This window comes from Ursus americanus, chromosome 15 (assembly GCF_024610735.1).
Source record: "Ursus americanus isolate L20-20 chromosome 15, mUrsAme1.1.p, whole genome shotgun sequence".
NCBI lineage: Eukaryota > Metazoa > Chordata > Mammalia > Carnivora > Ursidae > Ursus > Ursus americanus.
Window position 1 is genome coordinate 6,111,476 of NC_142141.1, and position 25,551 is coordinate 6,137,026.

The 25,551-nt window shown below is 44.9% G+C and overlaps 1 protein-coding gene and 1 long non-coding RNA gene across 9 annotated transcripts in view; one reads left to right on the forward strand and one right to left on the reverse strand.

The window, feature by feature from the left end:
- The window catches only part of STK10 (serine/threonine kinase 10), a 122,881-nt gene that overhangs the window by 94,286 nt on the left and 3,044 nt on the right, over positions 1–25,551 (forward strand). For all 3 annotated transcript variants that reach the window (XM_045792108.2, XM_045792110.2, XM_045792109.2), the window contains exons 13-18: positions 207–299; positions 2,964–3,093; positions 4,759–4,883; positions 5,862–6,050; positions 6,511–6,636; positions 9,122–9,235. In XM_045792108.2, the coding sequence (XP_045648064.1) occupies positions 207–299; positions 2,964–3,093; positions 4,759–4,883; positions 5,862–6,050; positions 6,511–6,636; positions 9,122–9,235 (777 nt within the window). The remainder of the gene's footprint in view (positions 1–206; positions 300–2,963; positions 3,094–4,758; positions 4,884–5,861; positions 6,051–6,510; positions 6,637–9,121; positions 9,236–25,551) is intronic.
- LOC123788593 (uncharacterized) overlaps positions 1,838–25,551 on the reverse strand; it is a 70,688-nt gene continuing 46,974 nt past the window's right edge. For 2 of the 6 annotated variants that reach the window (XR_015726835.1, XR_015726838.1), the window contains exons 2-6: positions 23,411–23,460; positions 8,292–9,301; positions 8,078–8,147; positions 4,140–6,815; positions 1,838–3,249 (exon numbers count right to left, since the gene is read on the reverse strand). This is a non-coding gene — a long non-coding RNA (uncharacterized LOC123788593). Of the gene's footprint in view, positions 3,505–4,139; positions 6,816–8,077; positions 8,148–8,291; positions 9,302–23,410; positions 23,461–25,551 lie in introns of all 6 variants that reach the window. The other 4 variants (XR_015726836.1, XR_015726839.1, XR_015726840.1 and 1 more) reach the window with 4 other exon arrangements.

The window sequence follows — 25,551 nt, forward strand, 5'->3', positions numbered from 1 at the left end:
ACTGGAGCCAGCAGCAGACAGGAGTAGGCCAGTGGGGACCACCTGTCAGAGGGACTTGGTGGAGAGTGGGGCTGGGGGCCAGTGTCCAGAAAGCTGAACCTCCTCTTCGGTCTCCCTGACCCAGAAGTTCAGGGGTTGAAGACTTACTTTCTAGGAAAGGTGAGGAGGCACCCTGACCCCACAACTCTCTGCTGTTTCTGGTGCAGGTGAAGAACGAGGTGGAGAAGCTCCCCAGGCAGCAGCGGAAGGAGAGCATGAAGCAGAAGATGGAGGAGCACACACAGAAGAAGCAGCTTCTCGTGAGTCCTTGTCCCTCAGTCAGGGGGCAGAGGGGTTGGAGAGCCCCAGGTTTGAGACCCCGAATGATCAAGTGCCCCCTCTGTGCTCCTGCCTTGCCCCTGGAATACCCATGTCTCCTTCTGAGTGCTTAAATCCAGCCTATCCTTGCTAGCACCTTCCCCAGGCAGCCTTCCTTGACTGCTCTCACTCCAGCTACAAGTGAGCTCCCCCGTTTCTGGACCCTCCAGCCCTTTACATCCATCTCTTCCAAACCGTTTAGTGCCTCCCGTCTGGTCTTGGGTTGTTTGTATGTCGAATCTCCTTGGATAACCCAGTACACCCACCTGCCCACTTGGCCTCCACAATCTCCCAGCCCTGGTCCTGTTCTTGGATTCTGAGGGGGCACTGTCCTCCCTCCTGCCATCAGGCCAGAAACCTTGTTATTCCTGACACTTCCATTTCCCTCCAACTCTTTATCACCTACTAAAGCATGGATTTTTTTTTTTTTAAGCTCCAAACGGTCTCTGGATCTGTCCACTTTATCTGCATCTCTGTGACTCCCTAGCCATGGTCACCTTCTGCCTGGACCGCTGCAACAGCCTCCCAGCTCGCCTCCCTGCTTCCTCTCTTGCTCTCTTACAGTTTCCTCTCCCACCAGCCAGTGCAGTCAACTTGAATTCCAAATCTGATCATGTCACCTCCCCCCAGCCAGTGCGGTCAACTTGAATTCCAAATCTGATCATGTCACCCTCCCCCCATAGTCTTGTGTCTTCAGAACCTTCAGTGGCTCTCACTTTGTCCATAAGATAAGGCCAGCCTCCGTATGTGCTTTCAAGGCCCCGTGGGTCTGGTCCTGGCCAGCCTCTCCAGCTCAACTCGGTCCCCTCTGCCCCAGCCTCACACCAGCCTTCTCTGTAGCCCTTGTCAGACCGTGTGCTCATTTTTCTCCCCCTATGGAGTCTGTGCATTTTGCTTTCTCTGCTCCCTAATGTACACTTAAAAATGCTTTGTATATTATCTGGTTTAGCATTCATGGCTTACTGGGATAGGTGCTGTTCATTTTTCCCTTTGCAGAGGAAGAAACTAAGGCTCAGGGAGGTGACTCTCCAGAGTTAGCAGTATGGGGCATGGCCCCAAATTCAAGTCTGTTTCCAGACGTCGTGTTCTCTCCAGGACACCATCATACTGTCCTACAACCTGTCCTTTGATGCTGTCATCAGAAAAAGAATTCCGGGCTGGGGAGGGTGGGGGAGACGGCCCCCAGCCCCACACAGGGAGAGCAGATGGGCTCCTTAAGGAGGCCATTTGGGCAGTGGCATCGAGAGCCTCAGAAATGTGCACACTGTTGGCCTGGATTTTCGGTTTCTAGAGACTAATCCTGAGGATAACTCATCACAGAGTTTACAAACAGTTAGCTACCAGAATCCGAAGAGCAGCACCATCGAAAATAGAGACAACCTGGAAGCAGCCTACTAAGTACTGGGTATTGAATAAGCTAGGGTACACCTGTGCCGTGAAATACTTTCAGCCATTAGAACTCATTTGGTAGAAGTTTACATTATCACATGGAAAGGTATTTTTAATTTTTAAAAATTACAGTAAAATAGACATAACAAAATTTAGCATCTTAACCATTTTTAAGCATACAGTTCAGTGGCATTGAGTACATTCACACCGCTGTGCAAAGCAGCCCCACCATCCATCCCCAGAACCCTTTATCTGGCAAAACTGAAACTACTGAATAAATAGTAAAACACCCCATGATACCCCTCCCCCAGTCCCTGGCAACCACCATTCTACTTTCTGTCTCCACAAGTCTGACCTACATGTGGGATCATACGGTATTTGTCCTTTTGTGTCTGCTTTCCTTCAATTTAACATGCCCTCGAGAGCCACCCATGCGGCAGCCCATATAAGCACTTCCTTCCTTTTCAGGGCTGAGTAATGTTCCACCGTGTATCTGTACTACATTTTGTCTGTGCACTCTTCTGCCTGTGGCTACTTGAGTCGTTTCCATCCCATAGCTATTGTGAATGATACTGTTACAAACACGGGTGTACAGATCTCTAAGTCCTTTTACACGAACATGTCTGTACAGATACACCAAAACCAGCTGCTACTCCTGGGTGATAGGGTTCGTGGGGACTTTTGTTTCTGCTTATGGGTTCCCTAAGGTTTTTAAATTTTAAGTTTTTAACTCTTTATTATGGCAAATTAAACACACAGGCAGAAGGAGGTACAACAGGAACCCCCTCATTACCAGAACACAGGAATTATGAACTCATGTCCCCTTACTCCCCCACCCTCCGGTGTTATTTTGAATCAAATCCCACACATCCTGTCATTTCACCTGTAAATGTCTCCGTATGTATCTCTAAAAAAAAACCCCACAATACTATAAATGTACCTAAGACTTTAAATATTTAACAATAATTACTTACTTATTTGCAGTTGAATCATTATGTACATTTCCAATCGTCTCATTAATTTTTTTCTTTCTTACAATTTGTTTGAATCGGGGTCCACAAAAAGTGCACATGCCACAGGTGGCTGAGGTCTCTAAGTCTCATATTTCCCCCACACATGTTGTCTTTGCGGCTCGTGATGACTTTTCTTCTGTCGTAACAGTAGAGGGCGAGATGCCGAGCCAGCGCTAAAGGTCCGACCTCGTCTCTCCCACACAGGACCGGGACTTCCTGGCCAAGCAGAAGGACGACTTGGAGCTGGCGATGAAGAAGATCACTGCTGACAACAGGCGGGAGATCTGTGACAAGGAGCGCGAGTGTCTCACTAGGAAGCAGGAACTCCTTCGAGGTGGGTGCCAGAGAGTGGGCTCCGCTAGAACTGCGAGGTTCTGCTCCATCCTGAAACCAAACGGCATCCCTCAGGGCGAAACACGGGGCCAGCCCCCACCGAAGTCAGGACTGGGGCACAGATACCAGCTGTCACCAACATGATTTGACATTATTCCTGATATTGAGGAAAGAAGAAAGCAAGCAAGCGATGTAGGGCGGGTAGGAATTGTAAATAAGTACACTGGGTGAACAGGGTGCTGGGGTGGGGACAGTACCGAGCCCCTTATAACAGCTACCTGGTATCGAGTGACTGCTTTGCCGGGCCGTGAGCCGGTCTTCATGGCTCAGGCTCCTTAACGCAGCAAGGTGTTTGTGCAGACGAGGAAACGGACGCTGGCACAGTGACTGTGCTTCGGCTGGGGTTGCTCGGCTAGTGGGGGGAGAGCGGGCCTTGACCTCGGATCTCCTCTTGAAGCTGAGCTCTTAACCACTCTGGTGTGGTGGGTCCCTCCCAGCACGGGACCTTCCAGAGACCCCAGTGTGGGCCACTCTCAGAGGGAGTGCAGAGGAACTCCTAGGGAGGGAGGGCTTCTGCATCTGGACGGGGTCCCTCAGCAGAGGGGTCCTGGGATAGAGCTCTGAAGGGCAGCAGGGCTTAGGGTCTTTGTATGGCCTCGGCTTTATCTCACTATGCCTAGCAGATGTTTGGTGCAGTTTCTGGGGCTGTGCAAAGCAAGTGGGCTCTAAGTGGCCAAACATCCGTTGTGAGTGTGGCGCCTATTGTGAAGCAGTAAGCGACACAGGGCCAGTGACAAGCACTGTCTGTGGCTTCACTGACACAACGAAGAAGCTGCAGCCAGCGCTGGGATGGTGCACACGGCTGAGCAGTGTAGACCCGAGTACTTGGGTGTGGGGCAGCGAAATGGGGTCCTTAGTGTTCTGACGTTCTGAGGAGCCACAGATGTTTCAGGAAAGCCCTCATTTTCTTTTTTTGTCCATGATGTCGAGAAGAACCACCCTACTTGTGGGACAGTGGTGCTGATTTTGGTCAGGAAGCCAACTTACTGTTCCGATGTCCTGGGGGCAGCTACCGGTTTTCACAGATCAGGAATGCAGTGAAATAACAGACCATTCTTCGTGGGTTGAGCACAGCCCGCTCTGGGTCTTGCAGGGCGTGAGGTCTTCATCTGACAGCAGCTCCCTGCCTGTGGCTGAGCAGAGGATCAGATCGTAGACTTCCAGTGATAAAATACCAGATACTGCTGTCTCAATAATGTATATATAAAGGATGTGCAGTGGCCAAGGAGGGTGTCCCCATTTTCCAAAGGAGGAAATGGTGACAAGAGGGCTGTCCTGTCGTCCTCATGGGGCTCTATGAGCCCTTCCCACCCGCCCATTAAGAAATACTGAACATAAACATGTCTCCCAAGAACATCTCTCCCTCTGTGGTGTGGTTATACCTGCTTGGCAGAGGCAGGAGTGGAGGCCTGCAGAGGCTTTGTTACCTGTCCCAAACTACAGTGAACGAGCTGGGCTCCAGCCTAGGTCTCTGGTTTCTCTGGCTTCTGACTGCGGTCACTTCCAGAGAATGGGGTACCATTCTCCCGGGAGCTATCATCTGAGGCAGGGCCGCGCCCAGTGGGGCTCTGGCCGTTAGCGTCTCATCAGGCCGCATCCTCCACAGACCGGGAGGCAGCCCTGTGGGAGATGGAGGAGCATCACCTGCAGGAGAGGCACCAGCTGGTGAAGCAGCAGCTCAAAGACCAGTACTTTCTCCAGCGGCATGAGCTGGTGCGCAAGCATGAGAAGGTGAGGTCCCTGGCTGGGCGGGTCCCCGGGGCTGCCACCAAAAGAGCTAGGTAGGGCCGTGAGGCCACACCGTGACAGGGTGCCACTTGAGTACGATCTGTGCTCCCAAGAAGAGCCAGGTATGAGCCATGGTGGGGCCCAGGGTGGTTCTTGGGGGGTGTCCTGCCTCAGGTGGAGGGGCCACGGACAGGGGAAACCACGCAGGGAAGCAGATGGCGGCCCCCTCACGGACTCCTTAGGGTGTGTCTTTCATTTTTTCCCTCCTCCTTCATCCTTCCATTTTCCCCTTCTCTCTTTCACATGCATTCCCTCAGAATGCTTGTAAGTCTCGAACACCACCTCTGCCAGGAAGCCTTCCTTAACCCCCTCAGCTCAGGCAAGGGCCCCTGCTCCGTGTGGCCAGAGCATCCTCTACTTCTGTGTAATTGTCTGTCTTGGTTTGAGCCCCTTAGTGGGAACAGAGACAGACAAACCGAGGTATGGATGTGCAGTCAGCGGGTAATTACAGTTCCAAATCTACGTGCGACGATGGCAGTCAGCATGGGACTGTGGCGGCTCTACTAAGGGTGGCTGGCTAGGAAGTCGGGGGAGGCTCCTTGGAGGAGGTGATGGCCATGCCAAGTTTGGATACACAAATAGGTGTTAGGTGAAGGAAAAAATTTTAATAAGATGTTTCAAGAATGATGAACCGTCCCTGTTAGCGTACGTTTCGCTCTGAGGTGTTAGCTTTAATGGCATGCTGCCACAGATCACACGAGAAGGCATTTAGAAGGTAAAAATCCAAAACAGTCACGAAAAGTAACATTTCCTGTTCTCCCTTTAAAAATCGACAGAAGTGCAATGCTACCAGCCTTGCTCCGCTGAGCGTTCGGGGCCACGTGGGTCCTGGGCTCCCAGCGGAGTGTGGCGGCCTCGGGCCCTCCCTGCACCCCGGGGCCCAGAGCCCACGTGACCCGGCCCCGCCGGCTGTCCCCTCAGGAGCGGGAGCAGATGCAGCGCTACAACCAGCGCATGGTGGAGCAGCTGAAGGTACGGCAGCAGCAGGAGCGGGCGCGGCTGCCCAAGATTCAGAGGAGCGAGGGCAAGACGCGCATGGCCATGTACAAGAAGAGCCTCCACATCAACGGCGCGGGCAGCGCCTCCGAGCAGCGCGAGAAGATCAAGCAGGTGGGGAGACGGTGCAGGTCTGGTGGGCCTGAGCCTTACAGGGTCGGGGGCTAGAAGACGTAAGCTGCAGCACGGGGTCTTGGAGGAGTGCCAGTCACACCCTCATCAGCCCCCCGCCCTGCTGGACAGAGGAGGAAGCCCAGTCACCGTGCCTGTTCGGCTTCCTCTGCTGGTAAACCCCTTCCTCTCATCTACCAAACCCCACTTGCGTGTCACCCATGTGTCTCGGGGACGTGGAGTCGGTGGCCCTGGGCTCCTGTGATGCCTGTGTGGTAGCACATGTCACAACACAATGTTGTGTCCTCACCAGCCTGGGTCTCAGCACAGAAGGCGGCGCAGCCTGAATGGTGTAGGGCACTCGGGTTGTGCCTCTGACGGGGCCTTCTAGAACAAGCGGGGTGGAGGTGGGCCCCCCGGCCAGGCCTGTGGCCCTCTGAGGCACTCACCCTCTCTGTCGCAGTTCTCCCAGCAAGAGGAGAAGAGGCAGAAGTCGGAGCGGCTACAGCAGCAGCAAAAACACGAGAATCAGATGCGGGACATGACGGCGCAGTGTGAGAGCAACATGAGCGAGCTGCAGCAGCTGCAGGTACAGCCCTCCCTGTCCCCCTTCTTGGACTGCCTCAGTTTCCCTCAAAGCAGTCTGCTCGCAGGGACTAAAGACTCTACAAACAGGGAGGGAGTCTCGGCAGAGCAGCCTGCGCTAGAACGGTTTCCATCCTGCTGTGTAATGCTGGCCAGATCCCATCACATCCCAGGCCGCAGTTCCTGCAGGTGGAGAGTAGGAGTGGGGTGGGGGTGAGAATTCCTGTTCTGTAGTATTGGAGTGAGGCTTCGTAAATGAGACGACCGAGCTGAAAGTGCCTTGCCTGGGGCTTGGCAGTGGCATGCTGCCGGAATTCTTGGTCATCACTGTGTCTTGGGACAAGGTGTCCCAATTAACCCTTATACCAAAACCAGATATTATTAACGAAAACAGCAAACCACTATCTTTCATAAACACAGATGCACAAATCCTCAACAAAATATTAGCAAACTGACTCCAACAACATGTAAAAAGATTCCAAGTGGGCTCTATGCCGGACAGGTTCAACATTCAAAAGTCAGTGTAGTCCATAACATCAACAGGCTAAAGAAAAATCGCATCATGTCAACAGATGCAGAAAAAGCACCTGACAAAACCCAACACTCACTCATGATAATACTCTTAGGAAACTAGGAATAGAGGGGAACTTTCTCAACTTGATAAAGAACACCCACAAAAACCTACAGCTAATATCATCCTTAAAGGCAAGAGGCTCAAAGCTTTCCCACTGAGATCAGGGAAGGGCATCCTGGCTTTGCCAACCACTTGGCAACCCCTTTTCCTAGGGGGATCCTGAGCTCTTCAAGATTCCTGACTCCTGAGCTTGCCCGATGCCTGAGGGGTACCACCCCAGGAGCTGGAACGTGGAGCCCCCTTGTGGTGGAGCAAGGCATTGCCATACCTGAGGGATGGGCAGACTCAAACCTCTGACTTTAGGAAATTGCTCAAGCTATGGGACCCATTTGGCAATTTCTGGAGAGGCAGAGAGGCGTGGAGAAAACATGACAGGCGCTGAAGCCTGTCAGGTAGGGACTCTGCCATTTGTCGCTGTGTGAATTTTAGCCAACCCCCTCACCTTCTGCATCTGTTTTCCCATCCCTGTCTCATGGAATTACTGGGAGGATTAACTGAGAGAACCCTTATAAAGTCCCAGGGGCCCAGCTTCTGGCAGGTCAAAGGTACTCCATGCTGCTAGGAGTATTGTTTCTAACTAAACCGATTTCTAAACTCTCAGAAGCCAGAGCTTTAAACCCAAAACGAAAACCCCTAATGGGTTTCGCTCTTCCAACCCAGTAGGGTTGAGGTATCTGGATGAAGGCACTTTCCTCTTGCTTTATAAGCTCCTTACAAACTACAAGATTGATTCTCTGTGAGGAATCAACAGGGACTTGTCCCTTTTGCCTGTGAGAAATTCTAAGTAACTTCTGTGAGGCAGATAACTTACCTCAGAGAGAACAGTGAAGTTGGGAGTGCCTCAGTCAGGTCCCTGTCCTCATCCTTACTACAAATTTCTCCTGAGGAAATGACATACAATACAAAAAATTACATATATAGTTTATCTGAGCTCTGGCTGCCATAACGAAATACCAGTCCGGGTGGCCTAAACAACAGTTTATTTGCTCACAGTTTTGAAGCCTGGAAGTCTGAGATCAGCTTACCAGTGTGGTTGGGTTCTGGCGAAGACTCTCTTCCTGGCTTGCAGATGGCTGCCTTCTTGCTGTGTCCTCACATGGCAGAGGGAAAGAGAAAGCAACCTCTCTAGTGTCTCTTCTAAGGACACTAATCCCATCATGAGGGCCCCACCCCTCGGACCTCAACTGAACTTAATTTTTTCCTAAAGGACACACCTCCAAATACCATCACATTGGGGATTAGGGCTTCAACATACGAATTTTGGAGAGAAACAATTCAGTCCAAAGCACAGAATACAGTGCTATTTAAAATAGTGAAAATTAAGAGCAACCTAAGTGACCAGTGGAATATTCTGTAGACATTAAAAATGATTATGAAAAATGGTAATTTTTTGTAGAAATGTTTACATTATAATGTTAAAGGTTGGGGGAAGCCGGTTTCAGAAATGCATATACAGGGTGAGCTAAACGACATCTAGAACATCTAATTTTTGCGGTGGTTGCCTCTAGTGGTGGGATTGGGGGCTTAAGTAATAGTTTTATAGTTTTGTTAAAATGACATATATGTTCATGTTGAAAAATTTAAACAATGCAAAACACAAAGAAGAAATCTGCAAATTACTGCAGCTTCCACCACATAATAAACACCATTAACATGAACATTCTGAAATATTCCTCCAGGCATATCTTGGTATCTATGTATTTATAGGTATAGAGTTTCATATAAATTATAATCGAGAAGAAATAATAAATGAATAATGCTGGTGCCATCATGGCTACAGCATGAGGTTATGTTTCAGCTCTCTGCACCTCCGCCTTCTGAGTTTCTTACCTGTTCTGCCTGGAATTTGTTCCAGAATGAAAAGTGTCACCTCTTGGTAGAACATGAAACCCAGAAGCTGAAGGCCCTAGATGAGAGCCATAACCAGAACCTGAAGGAATGGCGGGACAAGCTTCGGCCACGCAAAAAGGTAACCAAGTCTGGGCTTATGGGCTCGGTGGTAGGCTCTTCTCCATGCTGAGCCACAGGTGTCTGCCTACGATGTGAACACAGATATAGGTAAGGTACAGATTTATAGATTTACTTGAAGAAATTGGCTCATATGATTGTGGATGGCTGCTAAGTCTGAAATCTGCAGGGCAGGTTGCAGGTTGGAGACCCGGGAAGAGTTGATGTTGCAGTTTTGAGTCCCAGGGCAGTCTGGAGGCAGAATTCCTTTTTCCTTAGGGGAAACCTCAGTCTTAAGGCCTTCAACTAGTTGGACGACGTCCACCCACATTAGGGAGGGTAATTTGCTTTACTCAGAGTCCACTGAGTTAAATATTAATCACATCTAAAAGTTCCTTCACAATGACATCTCGATGGGTGTTTGACCCAGACAACTGGGTACCATCCCTTGCCAGGTTGACACAAAATTTACCATCACAGGGCTTCAGTGTGGTGCAAAAAGTCATTAGCCAGCCCATAGTACAGACCATGGACGTACTCATTTCCTTCCACTCCCAAACTGTCTGAGGAGAGAGCTGCCCTAACTGTACTTGATTGGGTATCTGGAAGCCCTGAGGTTTGTTCTGCCATCATACATCAGCTCTGGTTGTTCTAACTGTGGTCTGGACAAAGGCAGCTGCCTATCTCGGCTATCTAATGGCCTTGGAAGTCCTCGAAGTGAGGCTTCCCTACCTGTGCTAATGGAGCTTTCTGTCTGGAAGTTGGCCGCGGTCCCAGACCTTCCTCTTAGCAGGCCCGTGTTTATCATTTTCTGTAATCACGGCCTGTTGGGACTTTTGATACTTGACACTCAAATCAATAATGTTTCTGCTGACATAGGTTGACTCTGGTATCAGGAAATAAATGTTCACCTGCTTCTCTTACCTGGGTGATCTATACCCTTGGCACATCCTGACAGTTTGAAAATGAATGATCACATTGCCTCTAGCAATTGCCTCATATTTCCAGGACACCTGGGTTTGGGGAGGTACCACAGTGTATGTCTGGAGAGCTGCATTGAAATTTGCCTTTGGGGGCTGCTATTATGCAGAATTTTTTTTTTTCTTAAGATTTTATTTATTTGAGGTGGGGGGAGACCACAATGGGAGGGGGCAAAGGGTGAGAGGAAGAATTAGGCTTCCCGCTGAGCAGGGAGCCTCATGCGGGACTTGATCCCAGGACCCTGGGATCAGGACCTGAGCCAAAGGCAGATGCTTAACCGACTGAACCACCCAGGTGCCCTATTTCAAATGTAGAATTCTTTACAGAACTGTCTGTCGTTAGCTGCCTGGGTTACTGTTGGAACACTGAACCAGAAGTGATAGAAATATTTTTGTGGATTTTAATCCACAGTCTTGAGCTGTACAGGGGCAGGGGGGATGACTGTACACTGTGGAATAGTTCTAGAAAAATTCAGACTTATTTCTTTCAAATAAGTACAGAATATCTGGTAGCATCAATAAAGTGTTGCTTGGGTGACAGTTAACACCGAATATGTTCTCAGACAAGTCTTCTCTTCTCAGTCTTGCTTTTTAGGGCTATAAAATGTAGATAACATTTCTTCCCTTAAAGCAAGTGCTAGTAAACTATTGTCCATGGGCCAGATCTGGCCTACCATCTGTATTTTAAATAAAGTTTTATTGGAACACAGTCAAGCTCATTCGTTTACGTATTGTCTCTGGCTGATTTTGCACTACAACAGCAGTTGAGCAGTTGTGACAGAGATCTCACAGCCTGCAAAGCTGAAAATATTTAAAATCTGGTCCTTTACAGAAAAGAGATTACAGACTCCTGCCTTAGGTTATATAGATGAATGTATGTGGTAGGTATAAGGGAGTAGTGCTTCAGAGCACGGGCTTTGGAGTAAGGCAGGCATGCAATAAAGTCCTGGCTCCCCTATTACTAGCTGTGAAACCGTGGGCAAGTTACGAAACCTCTCTGCTCAGAAAGTGGTAGCTATGATAACTGAATTGTTATTCCTATAGCAGATGTCACAAATTGAAACTGGCTCACAGGTGTTAGGTTTGGCCAACATATAGAAATTTGAAATGTTTTTGGCAGATGCCAAACTGTTTTATTGTACTTCACAAACAATTGCGTCCCCACCCCCCCAAACTGATGGTTTGTGGCAACCCCATGGTGAGTAAATCTACCAGTGTCATTTTTCCAATAGCATTTATTTACTTCATGTCTCTGTGTCACATTTTGGTAATTCTTACAATATTTTAAACTTTTCATTATTATTTGTTATGGTGATCTGTGATCAGTGATCTTTGATGTTACTATCATAATTGTTTTGGGGTGCCATGAAACTTGGCCACAAAAGATGGTGAACTTCAAAACAAGTCTCAATAAATTTAAGAAGACTGAAATCAGGGGCGCCTGGGTAGCGCAGTCGTTAAAGCGTCTGCCTTCGGCTCAGGGTGTGATCCCGGCGTTCCGGGATCGAGTCCCACATCGGGCTCCTCTGCTGGGAGCCTGCTTCTTCCTCTCTCACTCCCCTGCTGTGTTCCCTCTCTCGCTGGCTGTCTCTCTGTCACATAAATAAATAAAATCTTTAAAAAAAAAAAAAAAGAAGACTGAAATCATATCATGCATCTTTTCCAACCACAATAGTATGAGACTAGAAATCAATCATAAAAAACTGAGAAAACATGAAGATGTGAAGGCTAGACAACATGTTACTGAACATGCAATAGGTCAACGAAGAAATCAAAGAGGAAATAATGGACACAAATGAAAATGAAAACATAATGGTCCAAAATCTTTGGGACAGCGTGAAAGCAGTTCTAAGAGGAAAATTTATAATGATACTGGTTCATCTCAAGAAACAAGAAAAAAATCTCACATAATCTAACCTTATGCCTAAAGGAGCTAGAAAAGAACAAAGCCTAAGGTTAGTAGAAGGTAGGAAATAATAAAGATCAGAGCTTTAAATGAAATTGAAACTAACAAATATTGGTTTACCAATAGAAAAAAAAATGAAACCAAGAGCCACTTCTTTGAAGAGTTAAACAGAATGGATAAACCTTTAGCCAGTCTCATCAAGAAAAAAAGACAAAAGACCCAAATAAATAAAATTAGAAATGAAAGAGAACATCCAGGACAACAGAAATATAAAGGATTATAAGAGACTAGTACAAAACATTATATGCCAACAAATTGGACAACCTAGAAGAAATGGATAAATTCCTAGAAACAATCTTCTAAAACTGAATCAGGAAGAAGTAGAAAATCTGAACAGAACAGTTACTAGGAATGAAATGGAATTGGTAATCAAAAAACTACCAACAGAAGAAAGCCCAGGGCCAGATGGATTCACAGTGAATTCTACCAAACATTTAAAGAAGAGAGTTTCCTCAATCTATTCCAAAAAATAGAAGAGGAAAGGAAGCTTCCAAGGACACTCTAGGAGGCCAGAATTAATCTGATCCTAAAACCAAAGACACTACCAAAAAAGAAAACCACAAGCCATATCTCTGATGAACACAGATGCCAGAATTCTGAACAAAGTATTAGTGAACCACATTGAACAATACATTAAAAGGATCATTCACCACCATCACGTAGGATTTTTTCCTGGGGATGCAAGATCAGTCAACATGATACACATCAATAAAATGAAGGATAAAAGTCGTATGATCATCTCGGTAGATGTAGAAAAAGCTTTGACAAAATTCAGCATCTGTTTAAAACTCTCAGCAGAGTGGGTTTAGAGGGAACATACCTCAACATCATAAAGATCATATATGAAAAACCCACAGCTAACATCATACTCATTGGTAAAAAACTGAGAACTTTTCCTCTAAGATCAGGAATAAGACAGAGTGTACCCACTCTCACAACTTTTGTTCAGCATAGTGGTGAGAATCCTAGCCACAGCAGTGGGCTAAAAAAAAAGATTAAATACTTCCTTGCCAATTTAGATGCCTTTTAATTGTCACTATTTGAGATGATATAATACTATACATAGAAAAGCCTGAAGACTCCACCAAAAAAAAACAAACAAACGATTGGAAGTACTAAATCAATTTGGTAAAGCTGCAGGACACAATAGACAGACACTGCTTGTATTTCTATACACTAATATCACAGTAGCATAAAGATAAATTTAGAAAGCAATCCCACTTACAACTGCACCCAAAAGAATAAAATACCTAGGAATCAACCAAACTGTAAGACACTGATGAAAGAAATTGAAGATGACAGAAACAAATGGAAAGATACTCCATGCTCACGGACTGGAAGAAATTGCTCAAAGCAATCTACAGATTCAGTGCAGTCCCTATCAAAATACCAGCAGTATTTTTCACAGACTAGAATAATACTAAAATTTGTATGGAACCACAAAAGACCCAAATAGCCAAAGCAATTCTAAAAAAGACAAAGCTGGAGGTATCAGAATCTCAGATTTCAACATACACTACAAAGCTGGAGTAACCAAAACAGTATGGTACTGACACAAAAACAAACACACAGGTCAGGGGGACATAATAGAGCCCGGAAATAATTCTACACTGGGGCACCTGGGTGGCTCAATCGGTTAAGTGTCTGCCTTTGGCCCAGGTCATGATCCCAGGGTCCTGGAATCGAGCCCTGCGTCAGGCTCCCTGCTCAGCGGGGAGCCTGCTTCTCTCTCTCCCTCTGCTGCCCCCCCTACTTGTGCCCTCTCTAATAAATAATTAAAATCAATCTATGACAAAGGCAAGAATATACAATGGGGAAAAGACGGTTTCAATAAATGGTGTTGGGAAAACAAGACAGCTACATATAAAAGAATAAAAAGAAACCACTTTCTTATACTACATATAAAAATAAACTCAAGATGGATTAAAGACCTAACCATGAGACCTGAAATCATAAAAATCCTAGAAGAGAGCATAGGCCGTAATTTCTCTAACATAGGCTGCAACAGTATTTTTCTAGGTATGTCTCCTAAGGCAAGGGAAACAAAAGCAAAAATAAACTACTGGGACTACCCCAAACTGAAAAGCTTTTTGCATAGCAGAGGAAACTATCAACAAAATGAAAAAGCAACCTACTGAATGGGAAAAGATATTTGCAAATGATAGGTCTGTGATAAGGGGTTAATATCCAAAATACATAAGGAACTTAACACCAAAAAACCCTAAATAGTCTGATTAAAAATGGGCAGAGGACATGAACAGACATTTTTCCAAAGATATACATTTCACCAACAGATACATGAAAAGATGTTCAACATCACTAATCATCAGGGAAATGCAAATCAAAACCACAAGCAGATATCACCATGCACCTGTCAGAATGGCTCATATTAACAAGATAAGAACAAGTGTTGACATGGATGCAGAGAAGAGGGAACTTTTGTGCACTACTGGTGGAAACGTAAATTGGTGCAGCCACTGTGGGAAATAGTATGGAAGTTCCTCAAAAAATCAGAAATACCATATGATCCAGTAATTCCACTATTGAGTATTTAGAAATAAAAATAAAAATATTAATTTGAAAAGATATATGCACCCCTATATTTATTGCAGCATTATTTACAACAGCCAAGAATCGGAGTAACCCAAGTGTCCATCAGTCGATGAATGCATAAGGAAGACGTGATACACACGCTGGAATATTACTTAGCCATGAAAAATGAGCCATTTTATTTTATTTTATTATTTTTTTTCCATTTCAGACAACATGGATAGACCTAGAGGTTATTACGCTAAATGGAATAAGTCAGACACAGAAAGACAAATGCTGTATGTTTCACTTATATGTCGAATCTAAACAAAACAGTAGACAAAAAGCAGAAACGAACCCGTCAGTATAGAGAGCAAACCGATGGCTGCCAAAGAGGAGGAGGGGTGAGGGGATAGACAAAAATGGGTGAAGGGGACTGGGAGATACAAGCTTCCAGCTGTAGAATGAATAAGTCACAGGGATAAAAGTTGCAGCATTGGGAACATATAGTAGCATTATATGGTGACAGATGGTAGCTACACTTGTGAGCATAGCATAATATACAGACTTGTCAAATCACTATGTTGTACGCTTAGAACTAATGTAACATAGTGTATGAACTATACTTCAATAAAATAAATAATACACTTTAGGAAAAAAAATAAGATAGTCAACTGTTGTGTATCTTACGACTGCTCCACTGACTGGCCATTCCCCTGGCTCTCTCCCTTTCTTCTCAGGCCTCATTCCACGAGACACAGTAATATTGAAATTATGCCAATTAATAACCCTACAGTGGCCTCGCAAGTGAAGAGTTGCACGGCTCTCACTTTAAATCAAAAGCTAGAAATGATTAAGCTTAGTGAGGAAGGCAATGTGGAAATTTGAGATAGGCCAAAATCTGGCCCCTTGCACCAAACAGTTATAGTCAAGTTGTGCATGCAAAGGGAAAGTTTTGAAGGGAATTAAAAGTGCTACTCTAGTGAATGCATGAATGATAAGAAAGCTAGACAGCCTTATTGCTGAAATGGAGAACATTTTTGCAGATCAAAGCAGCCACAAATTCCCTTAAGCCAAGGCCTAATCCAGAGCAAGGCCCTAACTGTCTTCAATTCTGGGAAGACGGAGAGGTGAAGAAGCTGCAGAAGAAAAGTCTGAAGTTAGCAGAGGTTGGTTCGTGAGGCTTAATGAAAGGAGCCGTCTCCAGAACAGAAAAGTGCAAGGGGAAGCAGTCAGTGCCGATGCAGAAGCTACAGCGAGTTTTCCAGAAGACGTAGCTCAGATAATTCATGAGAGTGGCTACGCTAAATAACAGGTTTTCAAATGTAGATGAAACAGCCTTCTATTAGAAGAAGAGTTTACAAGCTGGAGAGGAGAAGTCAGTGCCTGCCTTCACAGCTTCAAAGGACAGGCTGAGTCTCATTAGGGCCTAGTGCAGCTGGTGACTTTAAGCTGAAGCCAGCGCTCATTTGCCGCTCCAAAAATCCTAGGGCCCTTACGAATTATGCTAAATCTATTCTGCCTATGTTCTCTAAATGGAACAGCAAAGCCTTGATGACAGCACATCCATTCACAGCATGGTTTACTATTTTAAGCCCACTGCTGAGACCTACTGCTTATTGGTAAGGCAGTGGTCACCCAAGAGTGCTGATGGAGATGTACAACATGACTGATGTGTTTTCGTTTTTGAGAGAGAGAGAGTGCAAGTGTGTGTGAGCAGGGGTGAGGGGCACAAAGGGGGGGAGGGGGAGGGAGAGAGAGGGAGAGAGGGAAAGGGAGAGAGAGAATCTTAAGCAGGTCCATGCCCAGTGTAGAGCTCAGCGTGGGGCTTGATCTCACAACCCTGAGATCATGAGCTGAAACCAAGAGTCCAGACACTAAACTGACTAAGCCACCCAGGTTCCCCTAATGATGATGATGATTTTTTTTTTAAAGATTACTGTTTTCATGCTTGCTAACACAATATCCATTCTGCAGCCCAGAGTCATTTTGAGTCTGAGTCAAATGTAATTTGGTCAAGAGTAATTGTGACTTTCAAGTGTCATTATTTAAGAAATACATTTCAGGAGGCTATAGCTGCCATAGATAGTAATTATTTGCATAGATGGATCTAAGCAAAGTAAGTCAAAAACCTTCTGGAAAGGATTCACCATTCTAGATGCCATTAAGTACATTCAAGATTCATGAGAAAAGGTCAAACTATCAACATGGACAGGAGTTTGGAAAGAAGTTGATTCCAACCCTCATGGATGACTTTGGAGGGGTTCAGGACTTCAGTGGAGAAAATAACTGCAGAAGTGGTGGAAACAGCAAGACAACAAGAACCAGAAGTGGAGGCTGAAGGTGTGGCTGAAATGCTGCAATCATGATCAAACTTGGAATGAGGAGGGGCTTCTGACGGATGAACAACGAAAGTGGTTTCTGGAGATGGACTCTACTCCCAGTGAAGACTGCTGAAATGACAAGAAAGAATTCAGAAATACCGCATGGTGAACTGGTCCCTTGAATCGAGCTGGATATCTACCAGACCATCCTGAACACCCACGAAATCAGCCTGAGATGTAAGAAGATGCATCTGGATCTCTACAAACAGAACATCTCCGGCGCTTGGTCTCAAGGTATGAAACGGGGAGCAGAGAGTCTGCTGGCAGATACCGGAAGATAAACGGAAGGGGGTGGGAGCCGCTGTGCTCGTACACCAGGAAGCAGTAGCCTCCCGTGCTGGGGAGTGGGCCACACTAGCAGACCGGTAGCAGCGGGGAAACCAGACTGACAGCCGGAGCTCGGGAGTGCACGCACGGGAACCGGGGGCGACTGGCGGTTTTAGAAGCATAACGGGCAGAGACATGCCGACCCTGGGAGCGAGGACTGGGAGAGCGGCTGTGGGTCGCACAACCCGGGACGCTGTGGGTTTTTAGCAGCACCGACAGAAATGGGAGTCAGTGTGGCCTGGAGAGCTCAGTGAAGAGCAGACTGCGATCTCTCCATTCTGAGACAGGGGTTTGGATATGGTCACTGCTGCTCTGACCCTCAGAAGAGACACAGAAAGCCGCCAGGGAAAGCCACCAGAGAACAAAAGCCCCCCAAACTGGTTCTTACTGAGCCTTCCCGCCCCCCAGGGCCAGGGCAACTCTGTCCAAACAGGGTTGCCTGAGTATCAGCGCGGCAGGACCCTTCCCCAGAAGGCAGGCTGAAAGAACAAGAAGCCAGATCCCTAAGGTCCCTATAAAAGAGGTGCATCTCTCCTGGGTCCTGGTCAGTAATTTGGACTCTGTACATCCCTGCAACCACATTTCATCAGAATGACAAAGGGGAGGAACCCCCAACAAAGGAAAGAAACAGAGACTGTGGCCTTTGCCACAGAACTAATGGATATGGATATAACCAAGATGTCAGAAATGGATTTCAGAGTAACAATTATCAAGATGATGTATAGGCTTGAGAAAAATGTTAACGAAAATACAGAATCTCTAAGGGCTGAAATGAGAATGAATCTGGCGGAAATTATTCTATGAATGAAATGCAGTCTAAACTGGATGCTCTGACTGCCAGGGTAAACGAGCCAGAAAAACGAATTAGTGAGTTAGAGGATGAGATGATAGAAAAGAAGGAAAGAGCGGTAACATGGGGAAAAAAACCCTCCAATTTCATGAAAAAAAGCTACAGGAGATTACTGACTCAATGAAACGTTCCAGTGCCAGAATCATCGGCATCCCCAAGGGGGTGGAGAAAGAGAGAGGTCTAGAAGAGATTTCTGAACAAATTGTAGCTGAAACTTCCCTAACCTGGCAAAGGAAATAAGCATTCGTGTCCAAGAGACAGAGAGGACCCCTCCCAAGATCAATGAGAACAGATCAACGCTACGACATATAATAGCACAATCTGCAAATCTTAGAGCCAAGGAAACAATCTTGAAAGCGGCGAGGGGGAAGAGATTCCTTACATACAAAGGGAGACAATTAGAATAACATCAGACCTGTCCACAGAGACTTGGCAAGCCAGAAAGGGCTGGCAGGGCATATTCAGAGCACTGAGAAGAACATGCAGCCAAGGATCCTGTATCCAGCAAGGCTGTCATTCAGAATGGATGGAGAGACAAGGAGCTTCCAAGACCGCCCTACAAGAAATGTTAGGGGGGGTTCTACAAAAGTAGAAAGACCCCAAGAGTGATACAGAACAGAAATTTACAGAGACAGTCTATAAAAACAAGGACTTCACAGGCAACATGACGACATTAAAATCATATCTCTCAATAATCACTCTCAATGTGAATGGTCTAAATGCTCCCATAATATGACAGGGTTGCAGAATGGATAAAAAGACATGACCCAACCATATGTTGTCTACAAGAGACTCACTTTGAACCTAAAGATACATCCAGACTGAAAGTGAAGGGATGGGGAACCATTTTTCGTGCCATTGGACCTCAAAAGAAAGCTGGGGTAGCAATTCTCATATCAGACAAATTAGATTTTAAGCTAAAGACTGTAGTTAGAGATACAGAAGGACACTATATTATTCTTAAAGGGTGTATCCAACAAGAGGATCTAACAATTATAAATATCTATGCCCGCAACAGGGGAGCAGCCAACTACATAAGTCATCTGTTAATCAAAATAAGGAGACATTTAGATAATAATACGTTAATAGTAGGGAACCTCAACCCTCCACTCTCAGCAACAGACAGATCATCTAAACAGAAAATTAACAAAGAAACAAGAGCTTTGAATGACACACTGGACCAGATGGACCTCATAGACATATACAGAACACTCCACCCTAAAATAACAGAATACTCAATCTTTTCAAATGCACATGGAACTTTCTCCAGAATAAACCATATACTGGGTCACAAAACAGGTCTCAACTGATATCAAAAGATTGAGATTATTCCTTGCATATTCTCAGACCACAATGCTTTGAAATTGGAACTCAATCACAAGAAAAAATTTGGAAGAAACTCAAACACTTGAAAACTGAGGACCATCCTGCTTAAGAATGTTTGGGTAAACCAGGAAATTAAAGAAGAACTTAAGCAATTTATGGAAACCAATGAGAATGAAAACACATCAGACCAAAACCTATGGGACACTGCAAAGGCAGTCCTAAGGGGGAAGCACATAGCCATCCAAGCCTCACTCAAAAGAATAGGACAATCTAAAATGCAGTTCCTATACTCACACCTTAAACAGCTGGAGATGGAACAAAAGAACAGGCCTAAACCACGCATGAAAAGACAACTAATTAAGATTAGAGCAGAGATCGGTGAATTAGAAGCCAGAAATACAGTAGAGCAGATCAACAAAAACTAGAAGCTGGTTCTTTGAAAGAATTAATAAGATCGATAAGCCACTGGCCAGACTTATTCAAAAGAACAGAGAAAGGACCCAAATTAATAAAACTATGACTGAAAGGGGAGAGATCATGACTAACACCAAGGAAATAGAAATAATCATTAGAAACTATTATCAACAACTATATGCCAATAAATTAAGCAATCTGGAAGAAATGGATGCCTTCCTGGAAACCTATAAACTACCAAGACTAAAACAGGAAGAAACTGACAACCTAAATAGACCAATAACCAGTGAAGAGAACGAAGCAGTGATCAAAAACCTCCCAAAAAATGAGAGTCCAGGGCCTGATGGATTCCCTGGGGAATTCTACCAAACATTCAAAGAAGAAATAATACCTATTCTCCTGAAGCCGTTTCAAAAAATAGAAACAGAAGGAAAACTTCCAAACTCATTCTATGAGGCCAGCATTACCTTGATCCCAAAACCAGGCAAAGACCCCATCAAAAAGGAGAATTACAGACCGATATCCCTGATGAATATGGACGCCAAAATTCTCAACAAGATCCTAGCTAATAGGATCCAACAGTATATTAAAAGGATTATCCATCACGACCAAGTGGGATTCATCCCTGAGATGCAAGGATGATTCAACATTCGCAAGTCAATCAGTGTGACAGAACACATTAATAAGAGAAGAGACAAGAATCAGATGTCCTCTCAATTGATGCAGAAAAAGCATTTGGCAAACAAAATACAGCATCCTTTCCTGATTAAAACCCGTCAGAGTGGGGGCACCTGGGTGGCTCAGTCGTTAAGCATCTGTCTTTGGCTCAGGGCGTGACCCCGGAGTTCTGGGATCGAGCCCCATGTCAGGCTCTTCTGCTGGGAGTCTGCTTCTTCCTCTCCCACTCCCCCTGCTTGTGTTCTCTCTCTCGCTGGCTGTCTCTCTCTCTGTCAAATAAATAAATAAAATCTTAAAAAAAAAAACCCTTCAGAGTGTAGGGATAGAGGGTACATTCCTCAATTTCATAAAAACCATCTATGAAAAGCCTACAGCAAATATCATTCTCAATGGGGAAAAGCTGAGAGCTTTTCCCTTAAGATCAGGAACATGATAAGGATGCCCACTCTCGTTATTATTGTTCAACATAGGACTAGAAGTCCTAGCAACAGCAATCAGACAACAAAAAAGAATAAAAGGTATTCCAATTGGCAAAGAAGTCAAACTCTCTCTCTTCGCAGATGACATAATACTTTATGTGGAAAACCCAAAAGACTCCACCCCCCAAATTACTAGAACTCATACAACAATTCAGTAACGTGGCAGGATACAAAACAATGCTCAGAAATCAGCTGCATTTCTATACACTGACAATGAGACTGAAGAAAGAGAAATTAGGGAATCGATTCCATTTACAATAGCACCAAAAACCATAAGATATCTTGGAATAAACTTAACCAGGGAGGTTAAAGATCTATACTCTAGAAACTACAGAACACTGATGAAAGACACTGAAGAAGACACAAAAAGATGGAAAAACATTCCATACTCATGGATCGGAAGAATAAACATAGTTAAAATGTCTATGCTACCCAGAGCAATATACACTTTCAACGCCACCCCAATCAAAATACCAATGACATTTTTCAAAGTGCTGGAACAAACAATCCTAAAATTTGTGTGGAATCAGAAAAGACCCTGAATCACCAAGAAAATGTTGAAAAAGAAAAAGCGGGGGGCATCACGTTGCCTGATTTCAAGCTATACTGCTGTGATCACCAAGACAGCATGGTACTGGCACAAAAACAGGCACATAGACCAATGGAACAGAATACAGACTCCAGAAATGGACCCTCACCTCCATGGTCAACTGATCTTTGACAAAGCAGGAAAAGATATCCAATGGAAAAAAGACAGTCTCTTCAATAAATGGTGCTGGGAAAATTGAACAGCTATATACAGAAGAATGAAACTTGACCACTCTCTCACACCATACACAAAGATAAGTTCCAAATGGATGAAAGACCCCAATGTCAGACAGGAATCCATCAAAATCATAGAGGAGAACATAGGCTGTAACCTCTTCGACATCGGCCACAGCAACTTCTTTCATGACACGTCTCCAAAGGCAAGGGAAACAAAAGCAAAAATGAACTTTTGGGACTTCATCAAGATAAAAAGCTTATGCACAGCAAAGGAAACAGTCAACAAAACAAAGAGGCAATCCATGGAATGGGAGAAGATATTTGCAAATGACACTACAGATAAAAGGCTGGTATCCAAGATCTATAAAGAACTTCTCAAACTCAATACCCAAGAAACAATCAAATAAAAAATGGGGAGAAGACATAAACAGACACTTTTCCAATGAAGATATACAAATGGCTAACAGATACATGAAAAAATGTTCAACATCATTAGCCATCAGGGAAATTCAAATCAAAACCACATTGAGATACCACCTTATAGCAGTAAGAATGGCAAAAATTGACAAGGCAAGAAACAACAAATGTTGGAGAGGATGTGGAGAAAGGGGAACCCTCTTACACTGATGGCAGGAATGCAAGTTGGTACAGCCACTATGGAAAACAGTGTGGAGGGCCCTCAAAAAGTAGAGCTACCCTATGACCCAGCAATTGCACTGCTAGGTATTTACCCCAAAGATACAGACGTAGTGAAAAGAAGGGCCACATGCACCCCAATGTTCATAGCAGCATTGTCCACAATAGCCAAACTGTGGAAGGAGCTGAGATGCCCTTCAACAGACGAATGGATAAAGAAGATATGGTCCATATATACAATGGAATATTACTCAGCCATCAGAAAGAATGATTACCCAACATTTGCATCAACATAAACGGGACTGGAGGAGATTATGCTAAGTGAAATAAGTCAAGCAGAGAAAGACAATTATCATATGGTTTCACTCATTTGTGGAACATAAGGAATAGCAGGGAGATCGTTATGAGAAGGAAGGGAAAAATGAAGGGAGGGTAAACAGAAGGGGTAATGAACCACGAGAGACTATGGACTCCGGGAAACAAACTGAGGGTTTTAGAGGGGAGGGGGGTGGGGGGATGGGCTAGCCCAGCGAAGGGTAGTAAGGAGGGCACGTACTGCAAGGAGCAGTGGGTGTTATAGGCAAACAATGAATCCTGGAACACTGCATCAAAAACTAAGGATGTACTACTGTATGGTGACTAACATAATTAAAAAAAAATACCGCATGGTTAGTTGATAAGGCGGAGCTAGGGTTTGAGAGGACTGACTTCCATTTGAAAGAACTTCTATTGTGGGTAAAATGCTGTCAAATGGCATAACATGCTAGAGTCAATCGATGTGGCAAACTTCACTGTTGTCTTATTTTAAGAAACTGCCTTGTATGTGAACTATACTTCAATAATAAAATTACGAAATAACTTACCATGGTGAGCATAGCATAATGTGCAGAACTGCTGAATCACTGTTGTACACCTGAAAATAATATAAACACTGCATGTCAATTATATTTCAATAGTAAGAAGAAAAATTGCCACAGCCACTCCAACCTTCGGCAACCGCCTTGTTCAGTCAGCAGCCGTCAGCACTGAGGCAAGACCCTTCACTAGCAAAAACATTATGAATTGCTAAAAACTCAGATGATGGTTAGAATTTTTTAGCAATAAAGTACACTTTGATTACGGTATGCACATTGTTTTTTAGACCATGCCGTTGCATACTGAAGACTACAGTATGCTACAAACATAACTTGTTTTGGTAAACATGATTTTTATATGCACTAGGAAATACAAAAATTCATTCAACTTGCTTTATTGTGGTATTTGCTGTATTGTGGTAGTCTGGAACCAAACCCACAATATCTGCAAGGAATGTCGGGTAAGAAGATTTTACATAGGGGCGCCTGGGTGGCACAGCGGTTAAGCGTCTGCCTTTGGCTCAGGGCGTGATCCCGGCGTTCTGGGATCGAGCCCCACATCAGGCTCCTCCGCTATGAGCCTGCTTCTCCCTCTCCCACTCCCCCTGCTTGTGTTCCCTCTCTCACTGGCTGTCTCTCTCTCTGTCAAATAAATAAATGAAATCTATAAAAAAAAAAAAAGATTTTACATAAAAATCTGAGTTTCCAGTTTCTTCTGAAAACCCAGGAGCTTCACTGGGTTTGTCATACCACATGACAGACATCAGCTGAAGCTAAGAAGAAACCGCCCTCTTCAGACACAGCATGTGCTCTACACCTCACCGTGGTCCCCCACCACTCCTCACTGCCTCACCCCCAGCTCTCTTCACTCAGTCAGTTCACTTGGCTGACTCCCACAGCCACTGGATCTTGTAACTTCTGCTACAAAAGCTTAAACAGTACTACTTTAATCTTGCTTATATATAACGTTTGCTTCTCATGTATTAATATTAATACATCCAGCAAAGGAGAACTTAAGCCAGGAATCTGTGTGAATCACCAGAAATTTCAAATCAGTTAAGTCCAAGATGAGGCATGACTTCAAATACCTTGCCTGCCTTAACACGGACATCCTATAACAGATTGGAAAGATTGGTATTGTGATCCATGTCCCTTCCCCATCTTTCCCTAGAAGTATAGAGAACTCACTAGAATTTAGTACTACTAAAGGAATAAGAACATAAGGGGGGATCTGGTCATTATTTGTTGAGACTATTTCAGGGCATCCCAAGGATAGTCTTAAAAAGAGACACATAATAGGGGCGCCTGGGTGGCTTGGTTGGTTAAGTGTCCGACTCTTGATTTCAGCTCTGGTCTTGGGGTCCTGGGATCGAGCCCTGCGTTGGGCTCCCTGCTCAGCAGTCTGCTTGTCTCTCTCTCTCTCTCTCAAATAAATAACTCTTAAAAAAAAAAAGAAAGACACATAATAGAAGGCTGGTCAAATCCTATTAACATATTTACTTCTATAGTGAAAATAAGGAAATTGGGCTGATGGGTCAGATGCTGATCATGAAGCCACATTTACTGAGCAGCCCGGGTGTGTGCCTGGCTTTGCAGACAGCGGACCAGAGTGTTTCAGAGCTTAACTCTGAAGTTAGAGGTGGGTTCCCATCTTGATTATGCCCCTGGCTAGCTGAGTAACCTTGGGCAAGTGATCTAAGCCTCTGAGCTTCAGCTTCTCCATCTGTAAGATGGAAGTCACACTACCCGTCCCACAGGGTGAAGACTGAACAAGATGTGATGTAGTTAGCATAGCACCTGACATGTAGGAAGTACTCAGCGATTATGACCCATTCGTTTTTAGTTTAATCCTCCTAACAGCCCTGCTAGATAGGTAGTGATATTGCCATTTTACATAAGACGAAAGGTGACATGTGACGACCATGCTGCTGGTAATAAGAAAGCTGAATTCTGTATGACTTTAAAGCTCATGTTCTTTCCACTACACTTTGCTTCCCGTTTTAATTGAATGCCTATTATTGGAGAACCCCTCAAGACATTTTTCTGGTAGGATCCAATTTATCTAGATAAACTTGCATGTGCCCCAGGGAAGCTCCTGTAGTAATGGTCAACTAGACACTCTGCTTGTGTTTTTTAACACAGAGAACCCC